Source organism: Coregonus clupeaformis, chromosome 7 (genome assembly GCF_020615455.1).
Source record: "Coregonus clupeaformis isolate EN_2021a chromosome 7, ASM2061545v1, whole genome shotgun sequence".
NCBI lineage: Eukaryota > Metazoa > Chordata > Actinopteri > Salmoniformes > Salmonidae > Coregonus > Coregonus clupeaformis.
This window is the reverse complement of record NC_059198.1, coordinates 5,304,568-5,323,222: the sequence shown is the minus strand read 5'-3', so window position 1 is coordinate 5,323,222 and position 18,655 is coordinate 5,304,568. Positions and strand designations below refer to the sequence as shown.

Here is an 18,655-nt window from a genome sequence, read left to right as displayed (position 1 = left end):
ATGAGATGTACACAGAAGGGATGTACACAGAAGGGATGTTGTGTTGTTGAACATGGCATACGGCCCCCTGTTCAGCAGGAAGTCCAGCACCCACAAGGTAATGCTGGGGTCCACCTGTAGGTGGGAGAGTTTATCACAGACAAGGTGAGGCTTCATGCAGTTAAAAGCAGAGGAGAAGTCCAGGAAAAGGATGAGCACATAAGAGTGAGGCAGGTGTGTCACGGCACTGTGCAACACCATCAGGACTGCAGCCCCCACTGATCTGTTCTTCCTGTATGCAAACTGCATTGGGTCAAGGGCTCTGTCCACATGAGACCTGAGACGTGTGAGTATCAAGCGCTCAAGGCACTTCACAGCGACTGATTTTAACGCCACAGGACAATAGTCAATCAGCTCCGCCTTTGGAACTGGTCGGATCTCAGAGGTCTTTCAGAGTGACACACTAAGTATGACAGTAGTACACAGTTGGTTTCTCATTTAGTGACATCACTCTGTCCTGTGTTTGTTGACATTTGACATTCTGGTCTCGAACACTCCAGGGTGAAGTTACAGATCTAGGATCAGCTTCCCCTCCACCAATCATAACCTTAAAGGAAAATCAACACAAAAACGATGTTTAGTTTTTTGTTTCATTAGTCCACTTTAGTCCCAAAATGTTTTGCATGTCATCAGTCAAGTTTAAGATATTGGACTTTCAAGATGAAATAATGTCACTGCAAAATCATGATGAATACCAGAAGATAGTTTGAGTGGAGTTTTAACTAAAGATCAGTGTCTAGGGGCAACTTGACCCTACTCCTGGTCTCGAACAGAGCCCAACCACCTGTGGATCTGTCCAATAACAAAGGGAGGGAGGGAGAGGAACATGACAACACCTCGCTTAACGTCCCTGACCCTCTTCTCTCATACCTCAGAAATATAAAAAATCCATCCAGCTAATTAGACTTATACCATTCAGCTCACTCCAATATACATGATTCACTGTGGGTCAATGCAGTGTTTTTTATGGCAAATCTCCCCATGGACATCTACAGTAGGTTAAGATATAATGGATTGTGTCTCTTGCTATTTTTGAGAATTCAACCACTTTTCCTCACAGAGACTCGATGCAAAGCCCACATACACACCCGATGCAAAGCCCACAGACACACCCGATGCAAAGCCCACAAACACACCCGATGCAAAGCCCACAGACACACCCGATGCAAAGCCCACAGACACACCCAATGCAAAGCCCACAGACACACCCAATGCAAAGCCCACCGACACACCCGATGCAAAGCCCACAGACACACCCGATGCAAAGCCAACAGACACGACTCATCTCAGCATCATTGGACAGCTGTGAGACCAAACGTTCTCTTTGAGAGTTGACCTGAAATAGAAACTTCTGACTTTGTTCTGGAGCGTTCCTGTAACTTACAGTGGGGGAAAAAAGTATTTAGTCAGCCACCAATTGTGCAAGTTCTCCCACTTAAAAACATGAGAGAGGCCTGTAATTTTCATCATAGGTACACGTCAACTATGACAGACAAATTTAGATTTTTTTTTCCTGAAAATCACATTGTAGGATTTTTAATGAGTTTATTTGCAAATTATGGTGGAAAATAAGTATTTGGTCACCTACAAACAAGCAAGATTTCTGGCTCTCACAGACCTGTAACTTCTTCTTTAAGAGGCTCCTCTGTCCTCCACTCGTTACCTGTATTAATGGCACCTGTTTGAACTTGTTATCAGTATAAAAGACACCTGTCCACAACCTCAAACAGTCACACTCCAAACTCCACTATGGCCAAGACCAAAGAGCTGTCAAAGGACACTAGAAACAAAATTGTAGACCTGCACCAGGCTGGGAAGACTGAATCTGCAATAGGTAAGCAGCTTGGTTTGAAGAAATCAACTGTGGGAGCAATTATTAGGAAATGGAAGACATACAAGACCACTGATAATCTCCCTCGATCTGGGGCTCCACGCAAGATCTCACCCCGTGGGGTCAAAATGATCACAAGAATGGTGAGCAAAAATCCCAGAACCACACGGGGGACCTAGTGAATGACCTGCAGAGAGCTGGGACCAAAGTAACAAAGCCTACCATCAGTAACACACTACGCCGCCAGGGACTCAAATCCTGCAGTGCCAGACGTGTCCCCCTGCTTAAGCCAGTACATGTCCAGGCCCGTCTGAAGTTTGCTAGAGTGCATTTGGATGATCCAGAAGAGGATTGGGAGAATGTCATATGGTCAGATGAAACCAAAATATAACTTTTTGGTAAAAACTCAACTCGTCGTGTTTGGAGGACAAAGAATGGTGAGTTGCATCCAAAGAACACCATACCTACTGTGAAGCATGGGGGTGGAAACATCATGCTTTGGGGCTGTTTTTTCTGCAAAAGGACCAGGACGACTGATCCGTGTAAAGGAAAGAATGAATGGGGCCATGTATCGTGAGATTTTGAGTGAAAACCTCCTTCCATCAGCAAGGGCATTGAAGATGAAACGTGGCTGGGTCTTTCAGCATGACAATGATCCCAAACACACCGCCCGGGCAACGAAGGAGTGGCTTCGTAAGAAGCATTTCAAGGTCCTGGAGTGGCCTAGCCAGTCTCCAGATCTCAACCCCATAGAAAATCTTTGGAGGGAGTTGAAAGTCTGTGTTGCCCAGCGACAGCCCCAAAACATCACTGCTCTAGAGGAGATCTGCATGGAGGAATGGGCCAAAATACCAGCAACAGTGTGTGAAAACCTTGTGAAGACTTACAGAAAACGTTTGACCTGTGTCATTGCCAACAAAGGGTATATAACAAAGTATTGAGAAACTTTTGTTATTGACCAAATACTTATTTTCCACCATAATTTGCAAATAAATTCATAAAAAATCCTACAATGGTGACATTGGACAAATGACCAATGTCACCATTCCCATAGAGGAGAAAAGAATTAATACAAATTCATACTGGATATTCATACATGTATTCATTACATTCGACTGCTGTTACACTCCTTGTCCCATTCACTGATAACATCAGCCCTCTGTTACACAGTCTGCCTCTACAATAACAAGAACCCAGCCAGAACCAAGGAGCATCGGGATTATCAGGAATATTCTCCATTCGCAACACTCCATCTTCCCACCCCTGGAAGCCAAAACATCTCCGCTTCTCTTCCTCCTGTAATGAACTCTGTTTGTCTCACAGAAGGTTCTAGAATGGAAACATCTGGCTCCATCAGAGTCATGTGTATGTGTGTGTGTGTGTGTGTGTGTGTGTGTGTGTGTGTGTGTGTGTGTGTGTGTGTGTGTGTGTGTGTCTGTGTGTGTCTGTGTGTGTCTGTGTGTGTCTGTGTGTGTCTGTGTGTGTGTGCACGCATGTGTCGTGTGTGCTTGTGTGTGAGAGAGAAAAAGAGAAAGAGAAAGAGAAAGAGAAAGAGAGCGAGAGAGAGAGAGAGAGAGAGAGAGAGAGAGAGAGAGAGAGAGAGAGAGAGAGAGAGAGAGAAGAGAAGAGTGTGTGGGTGAGGGAGGGAGGGAGGGAGGGAGAGGGAGATTGGAAGAAAAAGAGGGAAAGAGACAGGGCTAAAGATGGGCATAAACTTCAATGTATGATAGAAACACACACTTAATGTTACACACTGAAACAGTCATAACTGATGCACAAACTGCAACAACATACACAACATAAACATTCACATACACACACAAAAATGTATTCTGTCACTGAAGCACTAACACAGACAGACATACACTGCCACACCAACACACACACAAACACACACACGTGACGCAGTACACTCCACTTTACCCCACACTAACTCCTACACACTGTGACCCACACACCCACCTACAGTGTCCATGCAGGACACACACTGCAGCAGTCATCAGGTGTATGACAGCTCTCCTCTATTTATCTGCTGGGATTCTCTGCTTGTTTCCTGTAGTTCTGAACTCATTACTGACTGTGGTGACCTCCATTCCTCCCACACACCTCTACAGAGTCCTGCAGGCATACTGGGTGGGTTTGTAGACTATGTTACAGAGTCCTGCAGGCATACTGGGTGGGTTTGTAGACTATATTACAGAGTCCTGCAGGCATACTGGGTGGGTTTGTAGAATATGTTACAGTGGGTTATCTGTGTGAATGGGGTTTTGCATTCAACATAGCAGTTTCTCTATTTTGGCCCACTGACTCCAAGACACCTCTGTATATGTAAAAGAATGGGAGCACAATCTTCTTGTTACCAGTCCTCTCTCTCTCTGTCAACTTCTTTTAAAAATGTATACCATTCATACTGAAGTTGGGAGATGGCACCTCCATTGTAAACTTTGTCAGTGCTTCTCCTCCCTACTTGACAGTCTTGGATGTCAGCGATTTTAGAAATTGACAGATTTGATAACAACTTTGAGAGGAGGGAAGAGGAGGGAAACTTGTCTCCTATGGACAGTGAGGAGGATAAGGTGAGGGATGACGTTGTGGAGGTGGAGGGAGGGAAGGAGGGAGGAAGAGAGTCATAGAACAGTACTCTGCTGGTCTGCTGTGACCTGATAATGTGCTACTCTTTCTCTCTGTGAGGAAAATAGAGCACACAGACTTCTCTCTCCCCCCTCTCTCTCTCCCCCCCTCTCCACCCCTCTTTCCCTCTCCCCCCTCTCTCTCTCTCTCATGTAAACCTTACTGTAAAATCACCATCAATTAGGCTGCTTAGATCTTTATTTATCCATCAATTAGGCTGCTTAGACATCAGGTACAGCATCTCTCTCCATCCCCGTCTCTCTCTCTCCCCCATCCCTCTCTCTCTCCATCAATCAAGGTCAGATGTAATGTTAATGTGAGAACATGCTCAGAAGAGTGTAGGGCTGAAAACGGGACGTCGAGGAGGATTTAAATTATTCACATCTGCCGTGAACCTGCTGTCATGTTGGACAAATGACCAATGTCACCATTCCCATAGAGGAGCAAAGAATCAATACAAAGAAATACTCTGTATTCATACATATATTCATAACATCAGATTGCTGTTACACTCCTGGTTCCATTCACTGATAATGTCACCCCTCTGTTACACAGTCTGCCTCTACAATAACAAGAACCCAGCCAGAACCAAGGAGCATCGGGATTATCAAGAATATTCTCCATTCGCAACACTCCCTTTTCCCACCCCTGGAAGCCAAAACATCTCCGCTTCTCTTCCTCCTGTAATGGGATGACACTGTGGAGGTGGAGGGAGAGAAAGAAGGAGGAAGAGAGTCATAGAACAGCACTCTGCCTTTCTTCTGTGACCTGATAATGTGTCACTCTTTCTCTCTGTCAGGGAAAGAGAGCACACACACTTCTCTCCCCCCTCTCCCCCCTCTCTCACCCCTCTCTCTCTCTCCCCTCTCTCTCCCCCTCTCTCTCCCTCTCCCCCCTTTCCCTCCACCTTCACTCTCCCCGTCTCTCTCTCCCCCTCTCTCTCCCCCCTCTCCCCCCCTCATGCATACCTTACAGTAATGATGGTTCCAGTCACTCACAGTGACTTGAGTAAATTGCTGACAATCATTTGCGTTTCCCTCCTCACCAATAAAGTGCATTTTCATGCACATTTGTGTATGTACAGTGGGGGGGGGAAGTATTTAGTCAGCCACCAATTGTGCAAGTTCTCCCACTTAAAAAGATGAGAGAGGCCTGTAATTTTCATCATAGGTACACGTCAACTATGATCCAGAAAATCACATTGTAGGATTTTTTATGAGTTTATTTGCAAATTATGGTGGAAAATAAGTATTTGGTCACCTACAAACAAGCAAGATTTCTGGCTCTCACAGACCTGTAACTTCTTCTTTAAGAGGCTCCTCTGTCCTCCACTCGTTACCTGTATTAATGGCACCTGTTTGAACTTGTTATCAGTATAAAAGACACCTGTCCACAACCTCAAACAGTCACACTCCAAACTCCACTATGGCCAAGACCAAAGAGCTGTCAAAGGACACCAGAAACAAAATTGTAGACCTGCACCAGGCTGGGAAGACTGAATCTGCAATAGGTAAGCAGCTTGGTTTGAAGAAATCAACTGTGGGAGCAATTATTAGGAAATGGAAGACATACAAGACCACTGATAATCTCCCTCGATCTGGGGCTCCACGCAAGATCTCACCCCGTGGGGTCAAAATGATCACAAGAACGGTGAGCAAAAATCCCAGAACCACACGGGGGGACCTAGTGAATGACCTGCAGAGAGCTGGGACCAAAGTAACAAAGCCTACCATCAGTAACACACTACGCCGCCAGGGACTCAAATCCTGCAGTTTTTTTTATTTTTATTTCACCTTTATTTAACCAGGTAAGCCAGTTGAGAACAGGTTCTCATTTACAACTGCGACCTGGCCAAGACAAAGCAAAGTAGTAGCAGTGCCAGACGTGTCCCCCTGCTTAAGCCAGTACATGTCCAGGCCCGTCTGAAGTTTGCTAGAGTGCATTTGGATGATCCAGAAGAGGATTGGGAGAATGTCATATGGTCAGATGAAACCAAAATATAACTTTTTGGTAAAAACTCAACTCGTCGTGTTTGGAGGACAAAGAATGCTGAGTTGCATCCAAAGAACACCATACCTACTGTGAAGCATGGGGGTGGAAACATCATGCTTTGGGGCTGTTTTTCTGCAAAGGGACCAGGACGACTGATCCGTGTAAAGGAAAGAATGAATGGGGCCATGTATCGTGAGATTTTGAGTGAAAACCTCCTTCCATCAGCAAGGGCATTGAAGATTAAACGTGGCTGGGTCTTTCAGCATGACAATGATCCCAAACACACCGCCTGGGCAACGAAGGAGTGGCTTCGTAAGAAGCATTTCAAGGTCCTGGAGTGGCCTAGCCAGTCTCCAGATCTCAACACCATAGAAAATCTTTGGAGGGAGTTGAAAGTCTGTGTTGCCCAGCGACAGCCCCAAAACATCACTGCTCTAGAGGAGATCTGCATGGAGGAATGGGCCAAAATACCAGCAACAGTGTGTGAAAACCTTGTGAAGACTTACAGAAAACGTTTGACCTGTGTCATTGCCAACAAAGGGTATATAACAAAGTATTGAGAAACTTTTGTTATTGACCTAATACTTATTTTCCACCATAATTTGCAAATAAATTCATTAAAAATCCTACAATGTGATTTTCTGGAGAAAAAAAATCTCATTTTGTCTGTCATAGTTGACGTGTACCTATGATGAAAATTACAGGCCTCTCTCATCTTTTTAAGTGGGAGAACTTGCACAATTGGTGACTGACTAAATACTTTTTTCCCCCACTGTATGTCTACATTTTCCTCCTATTCCAAAGGCCTAGCAGAGCTTACAATTGTATTATCAATTACTATTTATCAAGGGGCTATTTATTAATATTGGTGCATATTACAGAAAGTATGTGTGTGTAGGTGTGTGTGCATAATAATAATAATAATGGTCCCCTGTAGCTCAGTTGGTAGAGCATGGCGCTTGCAACGCCAGGGTTGTGGGTTTGTTTCCCACGGGGGGCCAGTATGAAAGAATGTATGCACTCACTAACTGTAAGACGCTCTGGATAAGAGCATCTGCTAAATTACTAAAATGTAATAATATTAATAATAATAATTTGGTGGGTGCTTACATTTGTCCTATTTCACACATGTATAAGTCTGTATTAATACGCATGTGTAAATTGGAAATGTGTTTTATGCATATCCAGTGGCATGTATTCATGGATGCCAAGGAAAGGCAGGCTTCCCCAAAAAATTTGACCAAAAAAAAAATATACCAAATAATGTATCTTTCGTCTCTTTCGTCTCTCTTTCCTTCAATTTGTAAGTCGCTCTGGATAAGAGCGTCTGCTAAATGACGAAAATGTAAATGAAAATGTAAAATGCAATTCGCAAGAGGCTGAATATATCTCACCGGAGAAAGCATCTGGTCAGAAAGAGTATGACATTGTTGCAGTCAGTAGCATTGAATGGAAGGGAAGCAAGCGAGCATTTGGCCTCCCTAGATAAAAAAAATATAAAATCATAGCCAATCAGCGTTGAGCTAAACAGAGTGTGAATGGTCTTTGCGCACCAAAAGAGAGTGTCAAGGGGATCCAGTTTGGATTTGGACTTGTGGTTTTACTTAATCCTCTGTACTGGCCAATGATTATAATGGCGATTCTGATCCAACCATAAATTCATACATTGTGCCCCTGGTCTGAGAGGATGGAAGTTCAACACGTAGCTAGATGTAGTATACTAATGTTAATTAGCTGGCCTGGCACTTCGTTGCCCATGAAAGTTAATTAGGCTAGCAAGCAAGCATTTTAGCCAGGCAGCCTAGGACAACAAAAACTAAAAGTGTGTACTGTATGATAGAGGCATGTTTTTTCTACTTGCACGCACGCACACACACACACAAACAAACAGAAATCAGAACCATGGACAGCCACATCATACGTTCATTGGACTAAATTGTTTTTGGTATCTTTTAGTTGTCACTGTATTAGACTAAGCAGAGGTAATTAGATGATGTTGAAATGTTGAAGTTGAAATGGTGCTGGAATAGAGGAGGCAGCTCCTGTTTTCTTTGCAACTTGCTGCAACTCTCCGTGGTTCTAAATCAATAGTTGTTTAGTGGTCCTAAAATGTTGGAAACATGAACTTGCTGTAGGTCATGTAACTGTTTGTTACATGCAATATGCTTAGTGGGCTTCACCAGACAGATGTAGCTCTCTGGTTGAATTTATTCTGCAACTGTGTCTTCTTACTGTCTTGGCCTTAGGCCTATATATCACAGTGTCAAGGCATATGAACTAACAGGTTATAGAGCAAACAATGCAATTATCACAACACAAAGGTTGTAATATGGCTTTTTTTTCTGGCTTGGCTTCCCCAGTGATTTTACCCACGCACCGCTACTGTGCATATCCCAACTCTCCCTGAGACACCCTCGGAGAGTGGGGTCATGGCCAAGGTGTCACGATCGTCAGGGAGAGACCAATGCGCAGCGTGATGAACAAACATACTTTAATTAGTTAAAGTTTAACCATGATACAAAACAAGAAACGACTCGTGAAGTCCACGGTGACAACGACCGAACACGGAACAAAAACCCACAAACACAAAGTGAAAAACAGACAGTTAAATATGGCTCCCAATCAGAGACAACCAGCCAACAGCTGACACTCGTTGCCTCTGATTGGGAGTCACTAAGGCAAACATAGAAAACAACAAACCAGAACCCCCAACATAGAAATAAACCACATAGAATGAACACACCCTGGCTCAACATATAGAGTCCCAGAGCCAGGGTGTGACAGTACTCCTAAAAGGCGCGGACTGCGACCGCGCCTCAACCAGAGAAAAATAGGGGAGGGCTGGGTGGGCACTCCTCCTCGGCGGCGGTTCTGGCTCCGGGCTTGCCCACCACCCTCCAATAAACCCCCCATAGCGCCCCTGGTCCGGTCTGGCCCCGCTGGCTGGAGCTGACCTGGACGTCGCAGGAGCGGCTAGCTTCAGCTCCGTTGGGGAGCAATAAAGCGGTACCTGATTTGGCACCGATGACCCAGGCATGGGTTGTGCCGGACTGACGACGCGCACCCCAGGCTTGGTGCGTGAGGCAGGAAAGGACCGGACCTGGCTGTCGATGCGCACCCCTGGCTTGGTGCGTGGAGCAGCAACGGGCCGGACCGGGCTGATGATACGCACCCCTGGCTTGGTGCGTGGAGCCGGAATGGGCCTCACCGGACTGACGATGCGCACCCCTGGCTTGGTGCGTGGAGCCGGAACGGGCCTCACCGGACTGACGAAGCACACCACTGGCTTGGTGCGTGGAGGAGGAACGGGCCTTACCAGGCTGACGACGCACACCATAGGCTTGGTGCGTGGAGCAGGGACAGGCCGGACTGGGCTGACGAAGCGCACCACTGACTTGGTGCGGGGAGCAGGAACAGACCGGACTGGGGACACACACCACTGGCCCTACACCGGGATCTGGAACGGGCCGGACCGGACTGGTAACATACCCCAGTACCTCTCGCCGTGCCTCTCCACCTTCCATCCCCTCTTCGACCAGTGGCCCCCGTAACCTGGCGGCCTCCTCTGCCAACCCGCTGGACCGCTCTATCGCGGCCTCCTGCTGCCCCGACGTCGTGAGCCCCCCCTAAAAATTTTCTGGGGGTCTCTCCTCCCCGTGGGCCAGGCCTCTATCGTTCTCGCCCAACTCTCGCTCTTCTGCCCCCAATTCCAGCCATTCTGCTCTTCATTAGGCTTGACCCAGTCGAGACTCTTCCTCCACTGTTCCCAAGTCCATCCACTCTGCTCTTTACAAGGCTGGACCCAGTCGAGGTTGCCACGGAGATCTGCAAGCGATTCCCCTGGCGATGGCTCCTGGACACGCTGCTTGGTCCAGTTTTGGTGGGTTTTTCTGTCACGATCGTCAGGGAGAGACCAATGCGCAGCGTGATGAACAAACATACTTTAATTAGTTAAAGTTTAACCATGATACAAAACAAGAAACGACTCGTGAAGTCCACGGTGACAACGACTGAACACGGAACAAAAACCCACAAACACAAAGTGAAAAACAGACAGTTAAATATGGCTCCCAATCAGAGACAACCAGCCAACAGCTGACACTCGTTGCCTCTGATTGGGAGTCACTAAGGCAAACATAGAAAACAACAAACCAGAACCCCCAACATAGAAATAAACCACATAGAATGAACACACCCTGGCTCAACATATAGAGTCCCAGAGCCAGGGTGTGACAACGGTATTGGGACTGACCCTGTATATAGCTTCGTACTTTCTCCTGTTATTTTTATTTTTATTAATATTGTGTGTTTTTGTTCTATCTTGTTGTTTTTAGTACTACATTGATATTGATTACTGCATTGTTGGGTTTGGAGCTTTTACCAACCTACAACCAAGACAGCTTGTCTAAGATAACTCATGAATGCTTATTAATAAAATGTAATGTAATGTAATTAATAAAATAAATAATTATTATTTGCAGTGGGGGCAGCAGGAACAGTCTATCCACCTCTTTGTGACCAAGGAAAATCAGAGAGGCAGCTTGACATTTTGGAAAGCGGCCTGTAATTCCGAAAGCAGGGCATCTGTGAAATTATATTTTGGGTTTAAGTTTCTGACTGGTGAGATGCCGGGTTTTGGAAAGAACTCTATCAAATGATTATTCCATCCTCTCTCCTGTAATCTTTTGGTTGAAGAGAAATGAGTACATATTAATGTAGAGTTGAGAGAAACTCTGTAGGTACTGCATATGGCTCAGTTACAGTATTTACACACGCACATGCACACACGTCAAAGCACGCACGCTAGTTCGAATCCCCGAGCTGACAAGGTGAAAAATCAGTCGATGTGCCCTTGAGAAAGGCACTTAACCCTAATTGCTCCAGAGAATGGCAGACCTTGTGTCACACCCTGGCTATGGGACTCTAGTTGTTGAGCCAGGGTGTGTTTGTTCTATGTGGTGTGTTTCTATGTTGGGGGTTCTAGTTCGTCTATTTCTATGTTTTGCCTGAGTGACTCCCAATCAGAGGCAACGAGTGTCAGCTGTTGGCTGGTTGTCTCTGATTGGGAGCCATATTTAACTGTCTGTTTTTCACTTTGTGTTTGTGGGTTTTTGTTCCGTGTTCGGTCGTTGTCACCGTGGACTTCACGAGTCGTTTCTTGTTTTGTATCATGGTTAAACTTTAACTAATTAAAGTATGTTTGTTCATCACGCTGCGCATTGGTCTCTCCCTGACGATCGTGACAACCGTATTTACAATGTGCAGGGATACTGGATCGATAGAGGTAGATATGTAAATATGAGTGTGTGTGCGTTTGTGTAGAGTCAGTATAAATGTGTGTGCATGTTATGTGTGTGTGAGCAAATTGTCTGTGTCTGTGTCTGTGTGTGAGAGTGTGAGAGTGTGAGTGTGAGTGTGAGTGTGAGTGTGAGTGTGTGTGTGTAGTGTGAGCGTGTGAGAGTGAGTGTGAGTGTGAGTGTGAGTCCAACAAGCTGTTCTCACCATCCCCAGTAAAGCTATACTAGGCCTATACTTGTCCATTTGGAGAGTGAGAAGTCAATGTTAACAGCATAAATGTGAATGTGCATGACACAGCAATACTCTGATGGCTCTGTATAGCCAGAGGGAATTGCCATGTGTTCACAGCGATGCAGATAATATTTAACAGAGCAAACCACAGCAGATGCTGTTTTTTTTTGTGGTCAGGAAAAAGTCATGGCCCGAATCATGGTACAGTATATCAATTTATATCAGCTGCTATTGGTTTTTATTTTTTATTTTACCTTTATTTAACTAGGCAAGTCAGTTAAGAACAAATTCTTATTTACAATGACGGCCTACACCGGCCAAACCCAGACAACGCTGGGCCAATTGTGCACCACCCTATGGGACTCCCAATCACGGCTGGTTGTGATACAGCCTGGAATCGAACCAGGGGGTCTGTAGTGACGCCTCAAGCACTGAGATGCAAGAGAGAGACAGAGAGATACAGAGAGAGAGAAAGAGAGAGAGAGACAGAGGGAGAGAGAGAAAGAGAAAGAGAGAGAGAGAAGAGTAGAAGAAGAGTAGAGGAGGAGTGACATAGAGCCACTTATACTGTAGAGCCTGGATGGATGGATGGATGGATGGATGGATTGTGTTCTTTCTGTCACAGTGTGCGTCTGCAGAAAGTGATCTGGTTCCCTGAGTGACGTACAGCTCCTCCAAGACGAGACACTAATATCCTGGGATGACACTAAAGACAACACTACTCCTCCTCAGTTTGTCTCTGTTGTTGTGTTTAATCCACAGTTTGAAAAGTATGAGAAATAGCACTGTCTGCAAGTTACAAAGAGACAACAACGTAAGAATATACTGTAAATACAGTATGTGAATATACTGTATCAGCATTATTTCCCCAATGGAGAGAAGTGTTTTGTTTTTTTATCCTCGACGGTTGTTAAATGCATTGTATCCACATTTTGTGGTTGTATTGTGTTTTTGAATTGTCAAATAAGACAAAATAAAACAAAATATAGTAGGCTAAATATAAATAGAATCGCTAGAACCGGCATCCCCATTCAAGTCAATGAGACATAATGGGTGGACTGGCCATAGAAATCGAATGCCTAATTCTATTTCTTGATAATGTATCATACCTGTACTGTTGGGCAACATACAGTACAGGTACAGTCTTCGTGGCCTCTGCAAATACATTCCTCTGCTGCCACCTGCTGTTTCTATGTATAGACAGCAACAGCAAAATAATATAGACTACTGTATTATAACATGAAATTACAACATACCGTTACCGTACATATATAGCCTACTATACCGTATATACAGCCTCCTTGGCTTTAGTAAAGACGGAGTAGGGTATCAGCTTCCCCTACCCCAATCCTAACCTTAACCATAGTGAGGAAAATGCTGAACTGACCCAAGGTCAGTGTCTAGGGGAAACTTCACCCCAGAGTGGTAAAAACACTCCTCTGCTGCCCCCCTCTGTCTTCATGTATTAGTGCTCCTCTCACCAGTTTGACTGTGACAATGCAGGCCAGACAGGCTCCCCCTTCTGTTGCAGTTCAGCTTGTACTACTCAGTGGTGAGTGTCCAATAGCTGCGTTCCAATAACATCTCCTTTCTCCTGAAGTGTACACTTGTTCACTAGTTCCCACAAATCTAAAAGCATTGGATTGGTGAAGGCATTGGCAAGGGAGCTTCCACCATATTTCTTATACCAGTCGATTCCTTTCAAAGCAGTGAAGGGAAGTGCACACATTAGGAGGAAGGAGAGACAATTGGAATGGATGCAACCCATGGTCAGAGTTTTTCTTGACCACATGAATCTGGTTCCTACTGATTACAGCTGGAAAATTAGGGAGTAGATTAGCTCTTTTGCTCTACCATTGTGGTCACACACAACCTCTGTCCCACAACATGTTTATTCAACATGTTAACAATGTTTGTTTATCCAAGGAAACAACTTGTGATTAATTCCATTGTTGATCTACATGTTTGGGAGAGGTGTCAGAACACACGTCCAAACGCTATGGGGGGTGATGGAGTTAGGCTGGACCACACACACACACATACAAAAGGATACTTTTCTCAATTGTCATACCCTTTTTACATGTATTTCTTAATTTGACCACTTAGTGGCAGTGTTGTAACATGAACGGTATGCGTAATTGTATGCCATACGTAATGGTGCTAGAGGGGTCATGTTGCAAATAAATCGTTATTTACCTCAATTTAATGACAATAAATCATTGTGTTGTCAACATGATAGAACTGAGTCCTTTCCGACAACAACAAAACAACCTCCCAACTCTTTTTGGTGAGGTCGCCATTTTGGACACTTTGAGACACCCAGCGAGCACACTGATTGGTCGATTACATGCGGAGGCCCCGTACCTGGAACCCCATCCCGTGCTAAACCGCAGCATTTTCATAGCATGACCTTGATTAGGCTACTCAGTGAGAAAGGATCCCTTCTTAGACCACTCTTCAAGCGCTGCGCTCTGATAATGACAGCCCTAGGCAAAACTGACAGCCCTAGGCAAAACGGTTGTTATGGACGGAGGTCGAGAGAGGAGTTAGTTAGTGATTGTTAGTCTTTCCTGGTGCAGCATGTTGCACGGGGGTCTCTCGCTTTATCAGTCCTCAGGATGGGCAGTTGGAGGGATTGAGGACGCTGCGCCGCCAACAAGAATAATTCACTCATTTTTGGAGACCATACGACTAGCAGAGAGCTTGGCTCCACCAAGCAATTCGTTCGCCTGAGTCGATAATTTAGGCTATTTTCAGGAGGAGTTTGCCTTTATTGCATGTGAAGTTCTATGCTGGAATGTCATTTTTAATACGGAGAGTTTTCTTGTGTTTGGAGCGTTTTCGTGTTTGAAGAACCTGCAGAGCTACTTTTGGAACAAATTACGCATACGAAGAGGATGGTGTTTTACATGTAGAGTGAAAGTTTCACTCTGCGCTCTGTTGGGTCATTATTGTATTACATTTTTGTAGTTTTTTCTGCTTTGGAAACTATATTCAAGAATAAAACAGTTTTAAAGTTCTGGACTGCAGGGGAAATGGCCAGCGAACTGAAACCACGGCTTTGTATCATGACAAAGACTGAGAACGGGTACGGGTTTCACCTGCACGGTGAGAAGGGGAAGACCGGCCAGTACATTCGCAAAGTAGAGCCAGCATCGTCAGCCGAAGCGTCGGGGCTGCGCGCTGGGGATCGTGTCATTGAGGTGAACGGGGGAAATGTGGAGAAAGATACGCACCATCAAGTGAGTATAGCACATCACGAACTGTCCAACTCCATTCGATTTTTTCTGTCAGTGGACTACATCGACATGTTTAATATCTTATGAGCCTAGTGTTTCGGTAATGATATTGTCATGGAAATGACAGATAGACAGACAGACAGACAGACAGACAGAGGAGGAAGAGAGAGGAGGACACGGAGGGGTCAACAGAGCTACTGTATCATGCATTGGCATTCAAAAAGTTCAAAACGTTGAAGGAGCACTTGACATTTGATTTGATACTTGAATTTATTCACTGCACCCTTAATATGGTTTTATAAGCTAATTATGCCTATATAAAATAATCATAGTATACAACAATGGACAATACCAAAATAGACCATTACTTTAGCTCCCCTAAAAACAACTCAGCATTTCAAGATGCAGTGGCATAATATAAATCATAACTAAACTCCTAACAACTTTTCCAGGTTAAAATATCCACTTTTTTATGACTAGCCTACTTAGCACATTGAAACCATGTAAAGACACAGTGAATGGTTAACATCGCACTCTAGCCATGTTGTTTAGTCTATAATGTTCTGTGGTCTGTGAGAATAAGCAGACAGTCTAGACAGCCTTTCAGAAGTTACTGGAAGACATCACACATCTCCCTATCATCAGCTGCTGAGAGTGCCTGGTCACACACACACTCACACTGCTGTGTTGATAGTGATCTGAGTTCTTAGTGAATGGCTGTGTTGTATCTCCGATGGGCAATGTCAGCCTGAAGATGAGACAAACACACATAAAGCAGACATAGCATGCATGAGATTGAAGTGCAGCCAATCTATTCCAGTGAGGTAGAACGTCTGAAATGGCTGTCATCATGTTAGTTGCATGTCAGTGTGTGTCACCTCTGACATTGTGACCCAGTATGAGCCATATAGGAAGCCCTGCACTGTAAGTGTGTAACACTTTGGTTCGGTGAGCCACACTCGCATGATGAGGAACCTTGCCTGAGACCTTGTCTGATACATTTACATTTGAGTCATTTAGCAGACGCTCTTATCCGGTTAGTGAGTGCATACATTTTTCATATATTTTTCATACCTTTAGTTAAGACCTAATACTTATAGACTTTAGCTCAGTGGGCTAACACAGTCTTGTGGCGCCCATGCAGGAGACCTGAGATCAAAATCCGGTTAGTCACGTGTACTCCACTGGGTCTGCAATCTGGACCTCATAACCAACTGTCTATAAATCACCAGAGTTCCAGACGTCCTCGTTGTGTTTACATCCCAAACCCCGCCTTCCTTCCTCCCTTACCCCATGCCACTCAGCAGTAAGTAATGAACGGCAGAGACAGACGTCTAATGGGACGTCTGGGACAAGGGAGTCCCACTTTAGACACTACAACAAAGAGGCTGACTTGATGTAGGGCCCAGATACTGTAGAGAGTGTTGGTGTTTCTGTCTCATATCACATCCTATTCCCTGTAGTGCAATACTTCATTGTTATGTCAATAATCATGTTATTACTCTCATTCTCATATTTCTCTCCCTATCTTACCCTTTCATCCTCTCCTCTATTCAATTCAATTCAAAGGGCTTTATTGGCATGGGAAACATATGTTTACATTGCCAAAGCAAGTGAAATAGATAATAAACAAAAGTGAATTAAACAATAAAAAATGAACAGTAAACATTACACTCACAAGTTTCAAAGGAATAGACACATTTCAAATGTCATATTATGGCTATGTACAGTGTTATAATGATGTGCGATAATGATCTCCCCCTCCCCCCAGGTGGTGCAGAGGATCAAGGCAGTGGAGCAGGAGACCAGGCTGCTGGTGGTGGACCGGGAGACAGACGAGTACCTCCGCAGCCTGCGCCTCGTCTGCACCGAGGAGATGGCTGTCCGCATGGGGGGACCCACCTCTGTGTCCCCCGCCTCACCCCCAGCCTCACTGCCCCCCTCCTCGCCCCCGGCCTCCTTGCCCGCCGCCAAGAGAGAGAACGGCTCCGTGTCCAAGCTGCCCGCCACCCTGACTAGAGAGGTGCCCAAGCCCACGCGAAGGTCTCCGTCGCGGGCCACCAAGAAGGTGCGGTTGAGACTCAATGGTTTTTACACTGTAGGGGTGTTGTGGTGGTGGGTTAGTGCTGGGCTGGAACAAAAGCATCCACATGTACAAACACACACCAGAGACCCCCAGCTGACATAGATACATGATTTTTACACTACACTGGAGTAGGGCTGTGTTCTTGTCTTAGTGCAGGGCTGGAACAAAATCCTGCACTCATATCTGCACATCAGATATGGGCTGAAGGCTCCTGGATCAGGGGATGGTATTTTGGGGATTATGGTTAAAAGTAGTAGGGAATGTTCAAGGGTACATACTTAGGCCGTTGAATTCCTTATGGAATTGCACGCTTCCAATCTCTTCCAAACTCTTCTGTCCTGCACCATTCCTTCAAGGTGTTGCTATGTCAACCCCACTTTCTTCATGTCTTGTTCTGCCACACCTCCAGGTGTTCTTGGGTCTTCCTCTCTTGCTTTCACCCTGTGGGTTCCAGGTAAGATCGAGTTCAAGGTTAGCTCAAGGGTCCTAACCCAAACTGCTATCTGTTAATTAAACACTACCATGCTGTCACAGTATGCTGGTATTTTAATGTGGGTCAGCATTCTCTCGCTGTAGCAGCCAGAGAAGCCGATGTATAACATCTGATTGCCTTTAGTCACAGATCTAGGATCAGCTTATCTTCCCCAAATCATAACCTCCACTATTAGGGGGGAGACATAAAAATTGACCTTAGATCAGTGTCTAAGGTTGACTCCATCCTATGCCCGCTGAGATCTGATTACCTGGGTCTTGTTTTTCGAGCTGGCTGACTGAGATCCAACCTGATCTGATGGCCTAGATTAGATTAGACCTGTCCTCTGTTTGAGGCGAGCCCTGTCCAAGACCTGTCAACACACAGTAGTAACAATGTGTTTGTGGGGTGTGTGTGTGTGTGTGTGTGTGTGTGTGTGTGTGTGTGTGTGTGTGTGTGTGTGTGTGTGTGTGTGTGTCGGATGGCAGGATTGGTACTCAAAAGTCAAGGGTCATTACATCACTGTGGTTAGGATTCTGACCTAATGGACAATGCAGCAATTCTCCCTGTGCTTGCCAAGTACCTAAGTGACATCCTGTGGCTGTAGAAACGACTCTCCACACAGTATTACAGTAGACCTCAGAGTTTGAGTACTGATCTAGGATCAGTTTAGCGTTTTAGATCATAATGAATAAGATGGATGGACGGGGGACCTAATCCTAGATCAACACTCCTACTCTGTAACGCTTTATGAATAGGGACCCTTGGGTGAACATTTTCTGGTGAATGGTTGTATGTGCAGATGTCTGAAATATGATAGCCCTTGGTTGTAAACA

At 45.1% G+C, this 18,655-nt stretch overlaps 1 protein-coding gene across 1 annotated transcript in view; it reads left to right on the top strand.

Moving 5' to 3' along the window:
- Window positions 1-14,447: 14,447 nt before the first annotated feature.
- The window catches only part of LOC121570736 (Na(+)/H(+) exchange regulatory cofactor NHE-RF2-like), a 67,737-nt gene continuing 63,529 nt past the window's right edge, over window positions 14,448-18,655 (top strand). Inside the window, exons 1-2 of the mRNA XM_045221075.1 lie at window positions 14,448-15,264; window positions 17,033-17,329. Of these exons, the coding sequence (XP_045077010.1) occupies window positions 15,058-15,264; window positions 17,033-17,329 (504 nt within the window). The 5' untranslated portion in view covers window positions 14,448-15,057. The remainder of the gene's footprint in view (window positions 15,265-17,032; window positions 17,330-18,655) is intronic.